Consider the following 20,993-nt stretch of genomic DNA (forward strand, 5'->3'; position numbering starts at 1 on the left):
GAATCTACCGTGCTGTCTGGGAGCATGGTGGCATAAGAACCGGAGCCAAAGAGCTAAAGATGGCAAGGACTGCAGGCCCAAACAGGCAAGCACGGCACCTCACATGCCCAGCGCAGCCGTGTTAGCTTCTGACTTTTGACTTCAAACAGCACCGAGGGAAGCGTTAGCAGGGAAAGTTACCCAGCTCTGCCATGCCCAGGCATGTCTACCCCTTCCCAGACAGTGATTGGGTTTCACCAAGGCTCCCATCTAGATCAAATAGGCAAAAGCATGCACAAAGCAGTGACAGGGTGTCATTACTGGCCCATTTTGTTAAAAGCGTTTTCTTCTTAAATCTGGGTAAGCAAACCACACACCACCTTGGTTCTTCAACCAGCCTTCCTCACCTAACAAACATCTCTGTGCGCCCTCATCTCTGGGGAAAGCCAACAGAACAAACCCTCTTCTGCCTTGACCTGGCCCAGAAGGCCCACTCTGCTCCACTGGGCTGGCTTCTGATTTGCTCTTCTATGAGGTTTACTCTCCCAGTCTGCCAGCTATGCCAAGGTCAAGGGGAGTGGGAAGCTTAGTTTCCGCTCTTCATCCTGAACCATCCAAAGGCAACAAAATACAGAAAGATCATCAACTTTGGAACCAGGTCTGCGATAAAATTTAGCTTTGCCACTGAAGAGCCACTACTTAACCCCTTTGGACCTGTTTGCTAACCTGTAAACCTGGGCTGCACCATCTGCTTCCATGGAACCTTGAGGTACATGGGGTGACATCCTTGAAACACGTTAAGAAAAAAAGGCAGGTTTCCTTTGGTGCACATGCAACCACGCAAGATACACATTCACCTGTCCCCAGCAACGTGAACTTCATTCCTTTGGCTTTAACTTTGGGATCATGACCTCAAGACATCCTTTGCCTATATCCTTCAATAGGCGTATTTAGCCAAGACAACTAAAGTCGAAGGCTGAAAATTATTGGCCACGACTAAACTGACAGATGCCTTGGGGAGCACTCACGCAAGCTTCCACGGCTCAGGCCTTCCTAGGGAACAGTCCTAAAGAATCTCAAGCACACAAAGTGTATTCTTAAATATGGTTTAATACTCTTCTCCATTTCTGTACATCACAACACCAAGATTTTGCTGCTTAGGATCTCTCTGTAGAGGCTATAGAGAATGCAAAGGCTACGGTTTTCACCCCCTCTTATTTATGTGTTTGTATGTGTAAGTGTAATACATATCAGTATATATTGATACACACATCAATATATAATGCAATATATATCACCAAAGAGAACACATTGATTAAAGAAATACAAAAATTTGGCATCATTTCCAAACTTAAATAGTAAAAATAAAAACTACAAAAGGAGCTGCATACCCTAAATGTATCATGTGAAACAACAAGCATATTCAAAAATGTAAATTTACATCCAATTTCTCTGGTCTTGTCATATCACATTAGACCCATTTACAATGGCAAAACCCTAAGGTACTGCTGTGAAGAGAGCATGTTTGTTCGCGTTTGGGTGTTCTGCAAACGAACAGCAGAGCCCAAAGCAAAAAAGCCTGTTCCGGTGAAGCCTCCCATATCGGTGAATACCAAAGAATTGACTCTTCTCACTGGGGGGTTGAGACATCAAGGTTATATACAGCGACAGACAGTCATTTGGACCTCAGTACAGTGTGAGAACCAGAAACTTTACATTTAAGACATACTCCCTTCATTCAAGTGAAACAGGATTATTGGAACGATAGGCAGGTCTGCAACCTGGGAACAAGGAGCTGGTTCAGACCAATAAAGCTACAAGTGACTGAGTCAAGTCAGTGAAGAACAGCAGTCAGGCACTAAAGTGTTAAAAGTACCCAATTTGAAAACCAAATGCACCCCACTACCCTATCAGTGTGGGGGTGATACCAATCGACTTTTAAAACCTTTGGTCCTTCAAAGTCCATTTGGTATACTTTCTTCCATTGCTACCACTGGGCACGTCCTATACACTTTGTTCACTGTCACCACCTCGGGCACGCCATGACTTTGCATGTCAGCTGGGGTCGAGTCCCACTTATAGCCCAGCTGTGAAGCAGAAGCTTCAGGTTGTCAGGCCCACTTTTGGATCCAACACGGTTAAGTCCTTGGTGCCAGAAGCTGTGTCCTATCCCTTCCCGCCCCTGCCCTTCCCACCCCCCTCCCATAATTTCTCATATGAGAGGTCCTTTGAAGTCCCTTATTTTGAAACAGATGCTTCAACCCCACCAGGAGGTCAGGGGTTTATAATTACATGCACAGTCATACATGTCTGTTGTTCCTGTGAAAAACCTTGCAGTTCATTTTTTAAATCAGAACATTCACGTAATCTCATGCCATCCAACACAAGGAAAACACGACCACCTCCCTTTTACCAAGGACAGACCCAAGCAAAATTAAATATTCTTTAAATTTCTTTGCTTCTACTTAAATTGCATGTTTTATTTCTCCCAATCCCAGCAATAGCACAGAAACCCCATCGCATCCATCCCAAACTGATATCCAGCAGGCTGACTACAGGAACCCTTGTCAATGCAACTAACGCTAAGGGCTCCCAAACCCTGGGCACAAATGCGCCTGCAAACAGATGAAAGCAAACAGTGCACTGGCCCCAATGCTTCAGGTGTCAGTTTGACTTGTGCAATTTGCATCCTTGGAACTGACAGTCTGGAGGGGGAGGGGGAGTGTGAGGGAGTGCGGTTGAAATTGCCTTAGCTCGCTCACCCTTTCAACATTAAACAGAGACCAAGAGAGAAATGGTTCCAACATTTCACCACATATATTTCTTCTTATGCAGTCTAAGCTGAGAATGCCATGTAAATGGGTCACTGCGAAATGCAGCAATTTAACTTTTCTCCAATCAAAGTAACAAACCAGTATGATCTCATTTCTATTAACTTTTGAAGGTTTACAGCAGTTAAAGTATTTTTGATTCTATGTATGAAGGTTAAAAAAATCATTTTTTTTTCATAAAATACAAGAGCAACCAATTTCACCATCGAGTAAAAGTAAAAACTGGGATTCTTTTTTAAATTAGTCCAAAGTGCCGTTTAGGAACTTAGTTGTAGGCTGCTGCGCTGACACCATGACAAACCAAAGTGTAGGGCTGGGTCTGGTTTTGTTTCGGTTTTCTTTTCAATATCCAATATCCAATGCTCGTGGATTAAGTTCTGGAAGTGTTCCAATCGTAAGGCAGGGATCTGTTTGGATTCCACCGCGGGTATGCTCCTTGGGTTGGATGCTGGAGGGTGAGGCACATTTTGCCGGACCCGTGTCGACTACCTAGTAGTCATCAAGGTCAAAAAATTCATCGTCTCCTCCTTGGTATTCCATTCCCTGGAAATCTACTCGGTACCGCAAGATACCTGGGAAACAAACAAAGAGTGTCATCACCCGTGTTCACAAAACAGAGAAGATTTACTTTCATAAGGGAAGCCCAACCCCTTTGCAGAATTATATAAAGCAAAGAGGTGATGAAAAAAAATGGTCCCAACCAAGGACCCTGTAGCCGTCCTGCCTCAGTGGATAAGCACACCTCACCTGCAGTAACTTTCTTTTGGGACAGTCAGGAAAAACTGGCCCGAGACCCTGGCTTTAAGTCTAGTTTTCTGGTTTGCTACTCACCTCCAATTCCACCAAATCCTTTCACAAATTGGGATCCTTCTTGTGATTTATCTGTGACAATTTCCAACGTAGCTCCAAATTTTTTATAGTTGTTAGCAAACCATTCCAGTAAGGGCATACTCTCAATCAGTTCATGTTCCTGTCCTGTCTAGAGGGGCGGCCATGAGATACAGAAACAATGGGATTAGGACATATCAACACCTGGCAATAGTTGCTCCCCGGGCCGCCATCATTCTCAGAGTCCCGTATTAGGTGTAAAACTTTCTAAGTGAATTCTGGTTTCTGGTGACATAATTGTAACAGCACATAAATGTAACAGAAATTCTGATCATTTCAAACCACCTTCCTCCCCAGGCTCTAGCCTCAGTAATGAAATGTCAAAACACACTTAGCAGTTTTTCAACTTAAGGTTCCCACTGTCTCTAGAAGTCAGGCTGTTTTAAGCATCTCTAGGCAGCACTCAGTCAACAGCCGCTAAGAGACATGCCAGAACTGATTTTTGGAGAAGGCCTGTCAAAAAACAAAGTCCTTCAATTCAGAATTTGAGAAAGCCACCACTAAAAGGGATCTGCACCAGGCAGGTAGCACTTTGAGCTGTGGGGATGTACTGAGGTCAAACCTGCAGAAGCCATTTCAGCAGAAAAGCTGATGCGGTGAGTGAAGAAAGCACAGGTTAAGCAGTTTCAATTAAAGCTTCTCTACTATTTCAAGGAGAATGAACGACTTTCAAAACAAGGAACCATAGTAATCATGACTTGGCCTTCTTCCTTGGAACCAGAACGGTACATGGTACATAAGAGCTGACCACCTCCTGCTACCCTCACTGCCAACGAGTATGAGGCTTGGTTTCCCAAGGCTGACACTCAATGCTGCCAGTGCTCTAAGATATGGATTTATGTGTCTTTGCATGTATCACCAAACCGAAAAGAACAGTCGCATACCTCTTTGTCTGTGAAATGAGATTTATCCTTCTCTTGTTCTGGAGTTAGATAGAGAATTTTCTCCTCTGTAGTATTGGGGAAAAAAGATGTGTTAAACTGATTCTCATATACTAACAGGTTTAAGTCCCACGAGATGAGTTAGGTTAGATGAAAGGGCTCCTGATCTCATTCTATCAACCTCCTTTTTATAAGCATATCAGCACGCACTGAGTGTCTACTGCTCCTGCCGTGAGCCCCAAAGACATTCAACCTTCAGTCCTTGTGCTCAGGAAGTTTGATCATAAGCAGACATGTATCAGTTTAAGCAGAACAATCTACGCGAGAATGCGCTACAGATTGAAGGTGTGGTGAACAAGGTATCAATCTGCCTTCTGACTACTCCTGTCATCAGCCGTCTTCCCAATCTCCACCCCAGGCTTCCTGAATACATAGGTCGCAAAAAACAGCAATCTTATTTTTAATTCTCATACCTTCTGTGCCTTGGCAATGAAGAACATATCTCATTATATCCAGATTTTCATAGACTATTAGAATCTCTACAGCTCCCATTTCTAAAGCCTTTAGTGTATCTTCAACTCCAAAACAGTACTTGCCCGTGTCCTGGCTGATTTCATCAAAGTATCGTCCTGTGATCAGGGATAGGTCATAAGAACATATATTAAAGTTTCCTTTGTATATACAGACCCTCTTACTCAAATCAGAGAAGGGGAGGGGGAAAAAAAATAACTTAAAATGAGTAAGTGCCAGAAGTCAGTGAAAAAAAACACCACTGTTAGAAGCTCCAGAAATGGGACTCTGAAGAGGTAACTACTGGGACAAACACACAATCTTCTGGAAATGTGCCTGCCCAGTTAAGTTGGAAACAGCCAAACAATAGCCACATAAACCTCTAATTTGGGCTCTCTATTCATCACTCTATTGCAAAGGATAATTCACGTGGGAAATAAACACTGAAGTTTGGTTCCTATTGCCAAAGGGTAAAAACAGTGGAAATACAAACACATTTATTAGACCTAATGACTAAAGGAAGTTTAAACATAATGACTTCACTGAGGAAGAGTTTAATAAAAAAGCCAAATCTTCCTCTTTTGACCTTTCTGGCATCTTGTTTCATATAGATAAACATGTATATACAGATATAAATACAAAACATTGAACAGAGTAAGTTGCATTTCAGATATACCTATTAATTTCTTCTCTTGAATGAATTTCACGTTGGAGAGGACTTCAGTAGATAACTCAATAGCTTGGTTGAATCCATTTTCACCACCATAGGATATATCAACTAATTTTAAAACTTTTGACTGCAACCTCTGACACACAAGAAAAGCATCATTAGTACTTGGTATCAATACCCACTACGTCTTAATGGCATGCAAAGCTCAGCAACATGATCACTGAAGTCTAAAGGGGGAGAATATGGGGAAACAGCCCAATTTATTCATGAGCAGGCCTCAGTGAGCAAGAGTACTAGGGTAAACTTATCCAGCCAATTGCATCACACATTCTATTTGACCTATAAGAGGCTAACTCATAAAACACAAACAAAACCAAGTTTCTTTTAAGGAAAGGGGGAACCATGGATTTCTGCCCTATAAGGTGGGAGAGTACAAGACAGCTTCCTAGGTGAGCTTTCTACTGTTTAATGCAACCTTCCTCCAGAACACCACCTTAGGAATGTGTTATGGCTGATTCCACGTCATAAACCAAAAGATCTTTTTGGATTTGATGTTTTAGGCTTAACTGGCTCTGTCATATTGCTGACTTTCACTGTTTTTACTTACCTCATGGAAAAAAATCAGAAAAAAGAAAAACCAGCTCCTAGTTTTTTGAAACCAAACTCCATCTTAAAGCCAATTATAGCAGTCCGCTCAACCAGAGGCCTCCACAGGCCCAGAAAAGCAAGGGGGATGCTTTCTAACAAACACCTGGGATTCTGCCAAATCAGAGCTAGGTTTTTAACACAGACTATCACCATACAGCAAAGAAGACATGCATGCTCCAGTGCTCAGAGCACTTACTACTTCCACACCTAGAAACTTACAAAATGGAGCACATTGCACCTACTCTCACTTACCTGATCAAACATATCAGATTGACTTAGTTCAGTTTTGAAGTCAGCTGATCCAGCTAAAACGAGACCAGCCACATTCACTTTGTCCCCAGAAATAAACAGCTGCACAGCAGTCTCAGCTACTTTCCGAACATAGTTATGTCGCTTTTCCATTCTTAAACGGGCAAAACGCAAGGCTGACTGACCTCCTCTACCTTTGACACAAAAAAAGTGGCAAAAAATAAAGGGGCTTATTAGGAAGTTCAAGATTCCTTGCTAGTTAAAAAGTAACTTAAATAGTCATGCTTTTACCCAAGAAAAGACAAAGAGAGAAATCACTATTCCCTTAACTCAATGTTTGGCATAAATTGTTACTTGTTTTCAGAGAGTGACTACTAATTCTCCTGCTGAAAGAAAAGCCACAAACACCAATGAGTCACGATTCGTTTCATGATGATTCTCCTATCACCTGGATTTACTTTCCCCCATTATACTATTTGTTTTCTTATTGCTAGATAAAAAGTGAATGGGTTCATGTTCTCTTCTGATATTACCGTGTTTCTTTGGGAGATCCACAGTGAATTTGTGCAGGACTTCTCTTGTGTTTCCTTGGAGTGTGCCAAAAAGGGCACCACTACCATCTATTACAATGAAGCCAAATTTGCTATCATCTGAAAGTAGTGCTGTAAGAGCCTGAAAAGCAAACACAAGGACCACACGGTCAATCCCAAAGCCCTGCTAGGGTCAAGACAAAATCTGAAAGGATGCACATGAGCCCCTTCACCCCACTCAGAACAGTATGAGTACTACAAAACATTTCATGGAATAATTTACAGACTTCCATGTTAAGTATGTGGCTCATACAGACAAATCTGAACCTGATGCAAAACAAAAACAAACAAACAAAAAAACCCAACATTGATGTGAAGCCTTTTAACAAACCTGACCTTAACACATGAACACACAACCAATATGGAGTTATAGGGTTCAGATTCTTCCTAACCCTTTATGTGATTTAGACAGACGGTAGCCTATGGAACATACATTCACACTAAGTCTAACCACCAAAAGTTGACTTTCTCTTGCCATTAATAACTCCGGCACTAATAGGCAGTATTCAATAGAGCAAATTTCTTGTAAATCAACTCTAGAATAGGAGTACATGAATATAAAACTCAGGAACAGTCTATATAAAAAGATCTTCTAGGTTTCAAATATTTCATTTAACTCCTTTGTCTTGAGAATCATTAATGATAGCAGGATATAGAATTGAATTTTATTTTAAAGGCATTATATCAGTGATTCTGAGTTTTTATGGGGGAAAACCCTCCTTGTGGGTTAGCATTATATTCTCCTATTTCTATCTCCTCAAAGAGCAAATATTTAAATAGTCCTGGTAGATGACTAACTGCTAGGTGGCAGTCTCTTTCGAGCTAAGAAATCATTACCCATTCATTCTATTTTAACTAAGGAAGAAAATAGCTCCTTCAAGAATTGACTAGGCAGGAGATTAATCACCAAGAATCAATCTTTCACCAAACCCTATCTGATAATCAGCACTAAGACAGGAATACTGCACATGCTAAAAATCTGACACTGTATCATAATGATCTGTTAGGTAGGAGCTTAAGTTTCAACAAGTCTGTTAATCAGGGAATATACTTATCCCCCATAAGAACGTGTAATTATCCTGATTAAACAGGACATAAATTGTATTGTACAGCATGTCCATTCACACCTAGTTATTGACATATCAATTAAAGCCGAAGTACATATGGCTATTAAGATTAAATGATATCTTGGAAGAGTTGTTAAGGTTTAGAAAAACCAACAAGGCTAACTTAACAAGCCTAAGCTGGATAATATGAGTACCAGTTACTGTTAAGATCACCAAGATTCAAAATCTGCTTTCAAAAAACCAAATACATTAAGTGGGACAGGGTAGCTAAGGGCCTCTCCAATGAAGCTTTTGGAAGGAGGCGGCTGTGATAGCCGAGAGAAGAGTCTCAACCATCTATGCGACTGACCAAGATCCATCCAGCTGGAATTGGACTTCCTGTCAAGTTGGCAAAAATCATCCATTGTAAACTGTGTGGACACATGTCAGTTCTAATTCCACTGTAGAGGTTTTTCCCTAGGTTGAAGGAAGGCAAGAAACTAAACTAGGAGCCAGCTGTGAATTCCTGATTGTTCTACTGTTGACTGATTTAGGTCACTCTAATGAGGTTTCCTTTCCACCCTTGAAGTTCATCTTATGGCAACTGTGTCACTCAAAAGTTTTGTGGAAAAAGAAGCTTACAGCCCTGCTACTGAAGATTTTACCATTTGTGAGGTAAAAACTAAAGGCACAAGGAATATAGGCAAGTATGATGGGTACATAGGGATTGATGGGGATAAGGTAGCCAATTATTTCTTCACCTCTAATTAGTTCTCCAAACCCAGCTTGGCATGTTCCTCAAACATGCTAAAGGATGATGCCATTCACTGTGTCATAATAAATGTCAATTTCCATTTTTTGAAAATAGCCAGCCTTATAATAGTACAGTGACTTACAAAATAGTCTGACAGTTCCTAAAAAGGTTAAACAGTTATCATATGACCTAGAAATTCTATTTCTGAAACCCCCAAACAGATGTTTATACAAAAACATGTTTCAAAGCAGCCTTATTCGTAATAAGCCAAACAGTGAAAACAACACAAATGTCCATCAGTTGATGAATAAAATATGGCATTATCCATGGATAAAATGAAATGTGACAAATATTATTTGGTAATAAAAATGGATGAAGTACTGATACATGCCACCACGTGGATGAACCCTGAAAACATTATGCTTAGTCAAAGAAGCCAGCCACAAAAAGCCACCCATTGCATGATTCCATTTATATGAACTGCCCATTGTAAGCAAATCTACAAAGACAGAAAATAGATTAGTGGTAGCCTAGAGCTGAGAGATCTTGGGGGTCGGGGTGGGAGGATTAGGAGTGACAGCTATGGGTATAGGGTTTCTTTTTGGGGTGATCAACTATTTTGGGCTTTAACTTCTTACCTCTGTATGGAATTTGTTGTCACACAAATACAATGACGTATTAATTGGTTTAAAAGGTTCAAAGTCAATATTGACTTTCTTTTCCTTTCCTTCTTCTGTTACAATTGTACCACAGTAAACAACCAGGCCATTTGGAGGTACTGCAAAGAACACAAATAATTTCTCCACTTAAATCCACAGCTAATTTCCCTCAATTAATAGAAAATGTTCCTATAACCTATTGTTCTTGCCCCTTTAAAATATAATTTAAATAAAGCAGAAATATCTGTAAATCTTCCAAGCAGAATTCTCTTCCTAATTTTGAGACTTTCTCCTGAGATGTTTTAAGGAGGATTTATTCCCTCAGCACAGTAAATACTACTTAACTTTCAGAAAATAAATTAAGGGAATACTAGTGACCAAAAGCATCATGACAGTATCAAAGTGGAAAATATAACCAAGACAAAGTAGAGGAAGAAAACAATCAAGCTCCAGATTACCTTTGTTATAAAGTTTGAGTCTTTGTTGTACAGATGTAATGGCTCCCAGGACTGAAAGGCGGTTTACTCGTGACTTAATGTTAGATGCGGTTCCAAACTCATCTGCTAACATTTTCGCCACTCGTGATATCTGGTCTTTGGGGGGAATGATCAATGATATCATGCTTGTCCCATTGCTGTGGAAAAATAACATTAGAAGTTCAAGTACCATGTAAGTAAAGAGTTAATATTCTTATCATTACTAAATGGAGATAGAGTGAGATGCCCCTACAATAGGAGAAACTGATCACTCTCAAAGTGCCCACGAAGGTTAAAGACTAACACCAGGGTAATCAAAGTACCCAGAACTACGAATAGTGTTCAGAATATTGTATGTGTTCAATTACTTGAATGAATATTATTACTTATGATATACTAGTTATGTGAAGAAGGCACTTTAAGGAAGGCTTGGGAAACATTCTCAAAGATGAAGAGAGAAGCTTTGATAAGGGAGTGACAACAGGTTGGAATTTGACAGGGAGTCCATGGTAGAGGCTCAGAATCTGGAAGTTCTTCAGTGGCAGATGCCACCGTAGGACAATTCAACAAGTCCTTCCAAAGTCTAGATGAAATACCAACTTGATATCCTGTTATCACCTTTTCATTAAATTCCAGGGTCACCACAAAAATTTACAATCACTAATTTAGCATCCTCAGTACCCTAATAATGGGAAGAGAGCCTTGAAATTCATACAAATATCCCAGTTAAGAAATATTCCTCTCTCCCTTTCCCTCTCCCTCTCACACACTCTTTCTAAATAAATAAATACCAGGATCAATCTGAACTACAGAGGACACCATAGGGGACGCCCCTTCTGAGCAGCTGCCAACCACTCTCTAACCTCAGTAACTGATGCCAGCAACATATTTTTTAAACCTTCACATTCAAGATACTTATTAGCACTATGTTACAAAATACTTCATTTCAGTATTCCTAATCCTACTTGAAGCAAACATAAAACTGTATTATGAAAACATATCAACTCAAAACTAATCACTAGGGTAATACAAATCAAAACACAAAACTACTTCATGCCCATTAAAATGGCTACTATCAAAAAAACAATGTAACACTAAGAAGGATATGGAGGTATTGTAACCCTTATGCACCGCTGCTGGTAATGTTAAGTGGTACAGCCCTTATGGGTAATGGCCTGCAGTCCCTCAAATAACTAAGCATAGAATTACTGTATGATCTGGCAATTCTACTTCTATGCATATACCCCAGGGTAGAAGCCAGGAACCAAATATATTTGTGTGCTAATGCTCAGGCAGCAACATTACAACAGCTGAAAGGTGCAAACAACTCAAATGTCCATCAGTGGATACATAATAATAGTAAAAAGTGATATATACAGTGGAATATCATTCAGCCTTAAAGGAAACTCTGACACATTGCTACAATATGGATTAGCTTTGACACATTATAAGACAGATACAAAAGGACAAATACTGTGTGATTCACTTGTATGAGGTAGCTACAGTAGTCAAATTCATAGAAACAAGGGTGGACACTGAGGTGGGTGGGGGTGGGGACACAGGGAGTTTGCTGTTTAATGGGTATGTGGTTTCAGTTTTACAAGATGAAGGGTTCTGGAGATTGCATAACAATGTGCATGTACTTAACACTACTGAACCATACATTTAAAAGGCTTAAGATGGTAAATTTTATATTGCATTTTGCCATACTCAAAAGTTAAAAAAAAAACTATGAATTAACTAGGAAGTCCATCTATATGCTAAAAAGTTTTAAAACACATTTCCCTTAAAACAGTTCTCAAGCTTGGTTGCACATTAAAATCACCTGGAGAGTTTATTCTAGGTGGTTCCTTTTCAAAAAGGCTCCTGTAAGATAAAACTCTTAGAAGAAAACATAGGCAAAACTCTCCTGAATATAAACATGAGCAACTTCTTCATGAATATATCTCCATGGGCAAGGGAAACAAAAGCAAAAATGAACAAGTGGGATTATATCAAACTAAAAAGCTTCTGTACAGCAAAGGACACCATCAGCAGAGCAAAAAGGCATTCTACAGTATGGGAGAATATATTCATAAATGACATATCTGATAAGGGGTTGACATCCAAAATATACAAAGAGCTCACGCACCTCAACAAACAAAAAGCAAAGAATCCAATTAAAAAATGGGCAGAGGCAGGCGGAGAAAGACAAGTACCAAATGATTTCACTCATACGTGGAGTATAAGAACAAAGAAAAACTGAAGGAACAAAACGGCAGCAGAATCACAGAACCCAAGAAGGGAGTAATAGTTACCAAAGGGAACGGGACTGGGGAGGATGGGTGGAAAGGGAGGGACAAGGGCAGGGAAAAAGAAAGGTGGCATTACGATTAGCATGTATAATGTGGGGGGGGGGCATAGGGAGGGCTGTGCAACACAGAGTAGACAAGTAATGACTCTACAGCATCTTACTATGCTGATGGACAGTGACTGTAATGAGGTTTGTGGGGAGGACTTGGTGAAGGGGGGAGTCTATTAAACATGTTTTTCATGAAATTGTAGATTAATGATAACAAAATGAATTAAAAAAAAATGGGCAGAGGATCTGAAAAGACACTTCTCCAAAGAAGAAATTCAGATGGCCAACAGGCACATGAAAAGATGCTCCACATCACTAATTATCAGAGAAATGCAAATTAAAAGCACAATGAGACATCATCACCTCACACCAGTTAGGATGGCCAACATCCAAAAGACAAACAACACCAAATGTTGGCAAGGATGTGGAGAAAGGGGAACCTTCCTATACTGCTGTGGGAATGTAAATTAGCTCAACCACTGTGGAAAGCAGTATGGAGGTTCCTCAAAAAACTGAAAATAGAAATACCATTTGACCCAGGAATTCCACTCCTAGGAATTTACCATAAGAATGCAGGAGCCCAGTTTCAAAAAGACAGGCACCCCTATGTTTATCACAGCACTATTTATAATAGCCAAGAAATGAAAGCAACCTAAGTGTCCACCAGTAGATGAATGGATAAAAAAGATGTGGTACATATACACAATGGATTATTACTCAGCCATAGGAGAAAACAAATCCTACCATTTGGAACAACATGGATGGAACTAGAGGGTATTATGCTCAGTGAAATAAGCCAGGCAGAGAAAGACAAGTACCAAATGATTTCACTCATACGTGGAGTATAAGAACAAAGTAAAAACTGAAGGAACAAAACAGCAGCAGAATCAGAACCCAAGAATGGACTAACAGTTACCAAAGGGAAAGGGACTGGGGAGGATGGGTGGGAAGGGAGGGAGAAGGGGAAAAAGGGGCATCACAATTAGCACACATAATGTGGGGGTGGAGGGCACGGGGAAGGCAGTATAACACAGTGAAGACAAGTAGCGATTCTACAGCATTTTACTATGCTGATGGACAGTGACTGTAATGGGGAATGTGGGGGGGACTTGATAATGGGGAGAGTCTAGTAACCACAACTTTGCTCATGTAATTGTATATCAATGATTGCAAAAAAAAAGGGGGGGGGTCCTGTAAGTTTCATTCCTTACAGTTAAAGGTGTTTTTGTCATCTCTGACTCTCTACTTAGTTTAGGAAATGCAAATGTAACAGACTCTCATTATTACCCAATGGAAAATTACTACTTAAAATATCAGATTATCTAAATCATGTGGACTTCACCAGAATTACAAACTTTGGTGATTCTCAAAGGACAGTATCAAGAAAGTAAAGACAGGACTCACAGAATGGGAGAATATTTGTGAATCATGTGTCTCATAAGGTACTATCATCTAGAATACGACCCAACAACAAATACAACTGAACATAAAAAATGGGCAAGGACTTGAACAGACATTTTTCCAAGATACAGGGTGTGGAGAAATCGAAATCCTTACTCAGTGCTGTTGAGAATGTAAAATGGTACATACTCAGAGGAGTGGCAGTTCCTCAAAAGGCTAAGTTAGTTACCCTCTGCCCCAGCCATTCCACTCCTAGGTATAATGCTCAAGAGAAACTAAAAACACATGTACACATAAAAACTTGTGTTCACTGGGAACATTATTCATACTAGTCAAAAAGCAGAAAACAAAAAGTGAAAACAAAAACACCATGTCTAGCTAATGAATGGATAAACAAAATGTGGTATATTTACGCAATGGGAATAATATTCAGCAATAAAAGGAATGGCATACTGATACATTACACCAAGGACAAACAGTCACAAAGACCACGTATTGTATGGTTACACTTGTATGGAATGTCTGTAACAGGCAACCTAGAGACAGAGAGTGACTGTGAAGATGGAATGGGGAGTGACTGGTAATGGGTATGGAGGTTGGGCAGGCAGGGGTGGGATGGGGCAGTTGATGAGGTCTTTGTGGGTTGATAAAAACGTTTTAATATTAGGTAGTGGTGATGCTGTGTAACTCTGGGGGAAAAAAAAAACCCCACAGTGAACTGTACACTTTAAAAATAGTAAAATTTTGTACTATATAAAGTCTATCTCAATAAAGCTATACTTACATCTATGGGGAAGACTCAGATAGTACATAGTAGGATATTCCTTTTATGGTCTCTTAACTTGACATATTAGAAAAGCCAAAGAATGGTTTTCCTGAGAAAGGCTAATTTGTGTTTACTAAATTAACAAAAAATAATGTTAAAAGAACTATGATCTATAAATGATCAATTTTATAAGGACAGAGAGTGGAAATATGAACAAAATTGAATCCATAATACATGTATACACAGGAAATCATAAGCCCGAAATATGCCCTGACCAGGAATCTAATGGCTGGCTTTCTTACAGTATCTATGGTATAAATTGAGCAGATTTTTATTTTGAAGGCAAAAGCTGATCAGATATGAGCAGAAGTATATTAAGAAATGTGTTATCATTTTACAAACTGCTGCTACTTGATACTTAACAAGTCTGTGAGAAAGGTGCTCCTCGAGATTCCTATAGATCGTGCCCTTAAAGGCTATGACAAATTTAGCGGTTCAAGTGTTAGTGTCATGGGGAATTGGCAGGGAGGGATGTGTCTTTAGATAAATTGGGAAGACTGCCACAAATCCTAAATTTTCCCCTAATTACTGAGCTTGCAAAGTTTCACAGTAGCCTAACATGCCAACTTCAATAAGTACAATTTCACATATTCAGTGTCCAGTGAAAGCTGACAGGAAAAAGCAATTAGCAAGATGGTACTATGTCAAGTCAAGTGGGCTTATGAGCCTGCCACATGACTAGTAAGAAAGGAGGGCAGAGGCACAGTGCGGGGAACGACAAAAGCAGAGAAAACCCCTATAGGAGCTATGAAACTACAGGGGTTTGAAACCTGAAAATGTCTGGACACCCATCTGCATATAGTAAAATTAATTTTACAAATGTGCACCATGGTTATTTGTTTTTCCTCAGCGTTAGCACTGCAAAGGGACCTCGTTTACACCTGACACTGCTCTCTGAAAATTTTCTCCTAGTGATAAATTCCTCAGGTCCTCCATCAGACAAGTTTTCTTCTTCCACTTTCTCTTAAAAAAAAAAAAATTTGTTTTTGGAATATAGTGGAAACACAGTATTATACTGGTTTCAGATGTACAATATAGCAATTCAACAATTACATAATTACTAAATGCTCACCAGAGTGTCATTAACATCTGTCCACAGACAAGTTTTCTTTACAAGCAAACCAGTTTGCTATCTAGCCCTTCCACCATCAAAAGAGCTGCTTGCAGACCATCAGCTGAAGTTTTATCTCCAAAACCAGCATCATTTCTGTTGAGGTTTCTACTCAAAACCTAGATCGCTGGTTAACAACCTTTGCAGTACTTTCTCTGATGAACTACAAGGTGATAAACAACAGTACATGGTGTGTGCTTTACTGCCACCCCATGGATAGATGAGCAACTATTGCAGCCAAACTAGAGAACCAAGCAAATTTATCATCAGCTTCAGCTGTCATCACCAATATATGCAAAGTGACAAGACCAATGTGCTTTCAAGATACACCTCAAATAAAATAAAGCTTCAACACACCACACCTGACCCATAGTTAGTTCATCTACCTGAACGGTGTGTATTCCCATTATTCAAAGGAGCAAAAATCTCAACAGTATTGAGAAAACCAGAGTGGTTCAGAACGCGCGCGCGCACACACACACGCTTGAGCGAACACACACACACACACGCTTGAGCTTATGTTATCAGGTGTATTACTCTCTAAAATGTTTTTCCTTTTAATTTTCATGGCACAAACACATAAAAGGAACTTTTTCAAACCGGGACAAGGTGCCTAGAAATCAAAAGATCAGACACACATACAATTCTACTTGTGGCCCCATTCCAGTTTCTGAACTGGATAGAAAAAGAATTCTCAAATGAAACAAACTTACCTTCTATTACAAAAAGAGAAAAATGCTCTAAGTGAGTTCTTTGGATCCTATTTTTAAGAAATCAAATGCAATAAAGTGCTTTTCTTCCAATAATTTATCTTGCTAGGCTTCTAAAGAGGAATTTCAAAACAAACAAACAAAAACCTTTTTGATGATTCTTTTTGGAGTTATGTCAAACTCTATAGGCCAAGGAGTAGAAAATGAGTTTGCTCTGGGAGAGGCTGCAAACACTGAGCAAGTAAATTTAGCTTCAAACATGATGTAGAATGTACGTGCGACCTACAATCTCTACACAGGGGCTGCTAACTTAATTATGTACAAACATAATGTGAAAATATACAAGATGGGGAAAAAAGAAGATATGTTTGAATACTGACTTTTACTGGCCTTTGCTTGTTTCCAAATGAACAATTCTCATGAGTGTATTTCTCCACCCTAGGGGCTCTTGCCATCTTTAGGGACCAAGATAATTATTTCTCAAAAGAAGGGCTCAGGTTTTAAGAGCTGACATGCTGTGATTTACAGAGTAGTTTCCTAGAAGATGGAACTAGCAGTAAAGAGGAAATCAGTAGGGGATGGAATGAAGTAGGGGCTCCAAGGATAGCAGGGGTGAAGGCTCAGAGTCCAGGAAATGAACAGGCACCAAACACCAAAGGATGGAAAGTTTGAGGCTAAAGAGGATGTTGGGACAAATTAACTGAGTGAACCCAAAATGCCTGAAGGAAATCCTTAAAGCAAGATAATCATGGGGTAGGACAAAGCAATGACCTTAAGATAAGCAGCTATTTACTTTCCACAGCAGATAGGTTAAGATGATAAGCATTCATTAAGCAACTTCGCAGTACAGCAGCAGAGTTGGGCAACCTTACACTCAAACGTCCATGTAACACGCTGGAGAGGACAAAGCAGTGGAGACACCTAAGAGTATAATCTCGTTATAGGATTCTACTTTAAAAATGGAGCAAAGTGTACCTTGTCAAAAAATTGGTATTTCTACCAAGTTGCTAAATATGAATCACTACATGAAAGTTAGTCTTGGCCTCTTTTTGATTTCTGACTAAAGTCCAAAAATAAGCTTTCACTAGTTTCCCTTTGTGCCTCTTCCTACCCGATCTGGGGGGGGAACCTTAAATTTCTGAATTCACCTGGATTAGAAGACTGGTAAAGAGGAAATGAGGATTACTAAATGGACAGTTTCTACTTTAGAAATGTAAAGGCTACTTTATAATCTCTGATGTTTTGTATATTGGGTTCAATACAAGTAGATTAAAGTTTTTCCAGGGAAGTTTCCAAACAAAACACACTCATGCACACCATTCCCTTCCCCCAATCCAATCAAAGTTGTTAGACCAGTGTGTATAGACACCAAAATAAAATAAAGAATATTTGATTTTAAAGTAGAACACACAACCCCCATGGGGGGAATGGGAAATAAAAAGCTCACGTAAGGAGCTGCTAGCTACATATGCAAACTACACCTATATTTAATCTTAATAGTTTTCATCCACTTTGCTTTGTCACTATATCCCTTTTCCAGAATCAAAAGGCTCTTGACAGTGCATTATGACGTACAGAGATGATTCATATGCCATTGTAAAAACTGGGTGACACAGGATACAGCATACAGCGCACCTCATAGGCTTCCAGAGGCCTCTGCTCTCAGATTCCTTCTTATTCTCATCATTTTGGTGGCACTTTCCCTTATCAAGAAGGGTTCAACAAGGCTTCCACCCAGGGGGACTAGCTTCTAAGAAATAAAACCGGAGACAGGAGAAAGCAGTAGTTGTATAGACTAAATACACACAGTAAATAAAACCAGACAAAACTCAGGAAGGAAGAGAATCTAAAGAAACAGCCAACAGCTTTTCCTTCTCTCAGATTTTTGAGGGAGAAGTTTATCTCCCTAGAATAGGAGACTAGGGTAGTACCCAGTCTCCAATCTAAGGTTTCATGGTCCCCGAGCACTCATGACAGGGAAAGCATTTATGAGGTCACTCAAACTGCCAGGATGAAATGTGTCTAAGGAAGAAAACTCAAGGAAATCAGTAAAGCCTGGGCTGTGGCCGTGCATGTTTCTTTAGGGCTTGCAGAGTTCCAACCTTTGGATTCAAGGTGCCTTCTGATGCAGTCATAAAAATGACAGGCAAACAAGACTATCTAGGCTCTGTTTGACTTGTAAAGATCTTACCAAAGTTATTATCATCATCAACAGTGCTCAAGAACACTTTAGAAAGGTAAAGAAAAAAAGTGGTTCCCACAAATTTATTCACTGACCAATTTGCATGAGAACCTCGATCCTTGGAGTGCTTCTAAAAAAGCAAAACAAAACAATAATGCCCAGATACAAACAGATCCCCCCCACCTTCTCTATTCTGATTCAACAGCTCTTGCATAGGGAGACTATGGGTTAAGAGGGAGTGTCAAATTTCAAATAGTGTCAGATAAATTCTAATGCATACCTAGGGCTGAGAATCACTGTCTGGCCTGCTTTCTACACCTTTAAGCAAGACCTGTTGGCCAGCCAAGTTCCATGACCTCACCCCCACCTATAAAGAAACTCAGAGTCCACTTGCTGCAGGCAAGCTGTTACCTCAGCAGTAACACAACCACAATGAATTCTGAGAAGCCTGACTTTTCCCAGACAGAATACCCACTCTCCAGCAAATGGCTTGCCATCCTTTTCATCAACCCTCTGTAACTGAATTACTTTCAGGTTGGGACCAGGAACATTTGAGAGATTGCTTACTATATTCTCTAATAGGCATTTAGAGTACATGCTCCCCAAGCAGTTTTCATCTCAATGTTAATGGGTAGGTTCTGCCTGGGATATGGATGGCCAAGGTTTCCACCCCTTTTCAAGCTCACAAAACTTTACTTAAATCTCAGGCAGATTTCTGGGAGTTGCTAAGCTAGCTACATTATATGAATCAGCAGCTGAAAACGAACCAGTTCTTGTCTAATTTCTACTTCATCCGTATTTTTAAATTTACCATGGGTTTTCCATTTCTCTTCTTTAACAAAACACACAAAACGAAGTGTAAAGTTTTGAGACTACAGTTCTCTCTCTGATAGGGTTTTAATATGGAAGGTGGTGCAAGCATGGGTTTTAGAACGACAGAGGGGGGGGATTCAGGTACTGTCCTACCTACATGACCTAGGGCACATCACATAAACCCCTTAGGGCCTCAGTTTCTGCTAATTTCACAAGGTCACGTGTATTCTCTAAGATAATACATGCCAGATACTTGACATGGAGAGCAGAATGTAAGTGCTCACTAAATGGTAACTAGATGGAACCCTAGAGCTCCTTGTACCCTACCCAGCCCCCCTGCAGAAATCAGAAAGAATTTACATCACAGCTCAGCTAGAAGAGGGGAAAAAGCAGCATTTTTAGGTGGTGTGGACATCTTATTTGAATCTGACTAAGTCCAAAGAGGGAGGTAAGAACTGACTTTGTGGTAGGTGATCACCTTCACGGGATTACAAGTCTTGCCAACTAACAGAAAAAAAAAGAACCAAACCAAAGATGCAGTTTAAAGCCACATGGCCAGAACACTAGGAGCTGTTTTGCAATTTCTCTAAGGAAGAAATACAGAAATTTATTCTTCTCTAGGACTTTAATTATATTATATAAAAGCTTAAGTGGCTTTATTCTACAGCTATAATATGGATTCAGTATTTTGAAATAACCCAGCAACAGTCACTTCTATCTGGTTACCAGTCACTTCAAAGATCTTACCCATTTTCTCCTTTACCAAGTAACAAACAGCACAACAACACATTGCATTGATTAGGTTTATATAAGATTCTTGAGAGCAGAAATCCACATTAAGTGTTCAGGATGCTGAAACATTTGATGAAGAATGGTTAATTTCTAACATTAGAAATAAGGTCCTCTCTACGTATCTCTTCAAAGTAAACACCACAGATCCTTTCTAAACTGCCAAATAAAGTAGCTACTAAGACTTAAGTCTTTGAAGAGGAAGTAATATGCGCCTGGCAAGGGCACACTGCCCCAGCCTTAACTTCACTAAAAAAGCTCAAACTATCTTGTTAGTCTTTGATCATTAAAAACCAACACTTCTACAGTGTCTTCTTTTGCCACCCTCAGTTTTTTTCATCCTTAACTTGATGTACCACCCCCATAACAGCTATAATGCAGGCTAGAGGTTGGGTGGGGAAGCCTTCTATAAACAACTTGTAGAACACCAAACTAGGACGGAGTTCTGTTACTGCTCAAAGAAGCTAGCTAGACAAAGTTACTTGAAGTTGGTTTGTGCAATTGACCTATGATAAGATGTTATTTACTAGATGTGAGAAGGACCAAGATCAGAACATGCTGAGACATTAAAGCATCCTCTATTCTAGAAGACAAGAGTAACTCAAAATGTCCCAAAAATTTTCAGCAGAAAGTTTGTAA

The 20,993-nt window shown here is 39.8% G+C and overlaps 1 protein-coding gene across 2 annotated transcripts in view; it reads right to left on the minus strand.

Annotated features, from left to right (window-relative positions):
* Positions 1–1,071: 1,071 nt before the first annotated feature.
* The window catches only part of ETF1 (eukaryotic translation termination factor 1), a 28,481-nt gene continuing 8,559 nt past the window's right edge, over positions 1,072–20,993 (minus strand). For both annotated transcript variants that reach the window (XM_037016177.2, XM_073221749.1), the window contains exons 3-11: positions 10,164–10,339; positions 9,685–9,824; positions 7,190–7,328; positions 6,660–6,850; positions 5,766–5,895; positions 5,053–5,208; positions 4,583–4,647; positions 3,642–3,789; positions 1,072–3,382 (exon numbers count right to left, since the gene is read on the minus strand). In XM_037016177.2, coding sequence (XP_036872072.1) covers positions 3,300–3,382; positions 3,642–3,789; positions 4,583–4,647; positions 5,053–5,208; positions 5,766–5,895; positions 6,660–6,850; positions 7,190–7,328; positions 9,685–9,824; positions 10,164–10,339 — 1,228 coding nt within the window. In that variant the 3' untranslated portion in view covers positions 1,072–3,299. The remainder of the gene's footprint in view (positions 3,383–3,641; positions 3,790–4,582; positions 4,648–5,052; positions 5,209–5,765; positions 5,896–6,659; positions 6,851–7,189; positions 7,329–9,684; positions 9,825–10,163; positions 10,340–20,993) is intronic.

Source organism: Manis javanica, chromosome 14 (genome assembly GCF_040802235.1).
Source record: "Manis javanica isolate MJ-LG chromosome 14, MJ_LKY, whole genome shotgun sequence".
In the NCBI taxonomy this organism is placed as follows: Eukaryota; Metazoa; Chordata; class Mammalia; order Pholidota; family Manidae; genus Manis; species Manis javanica.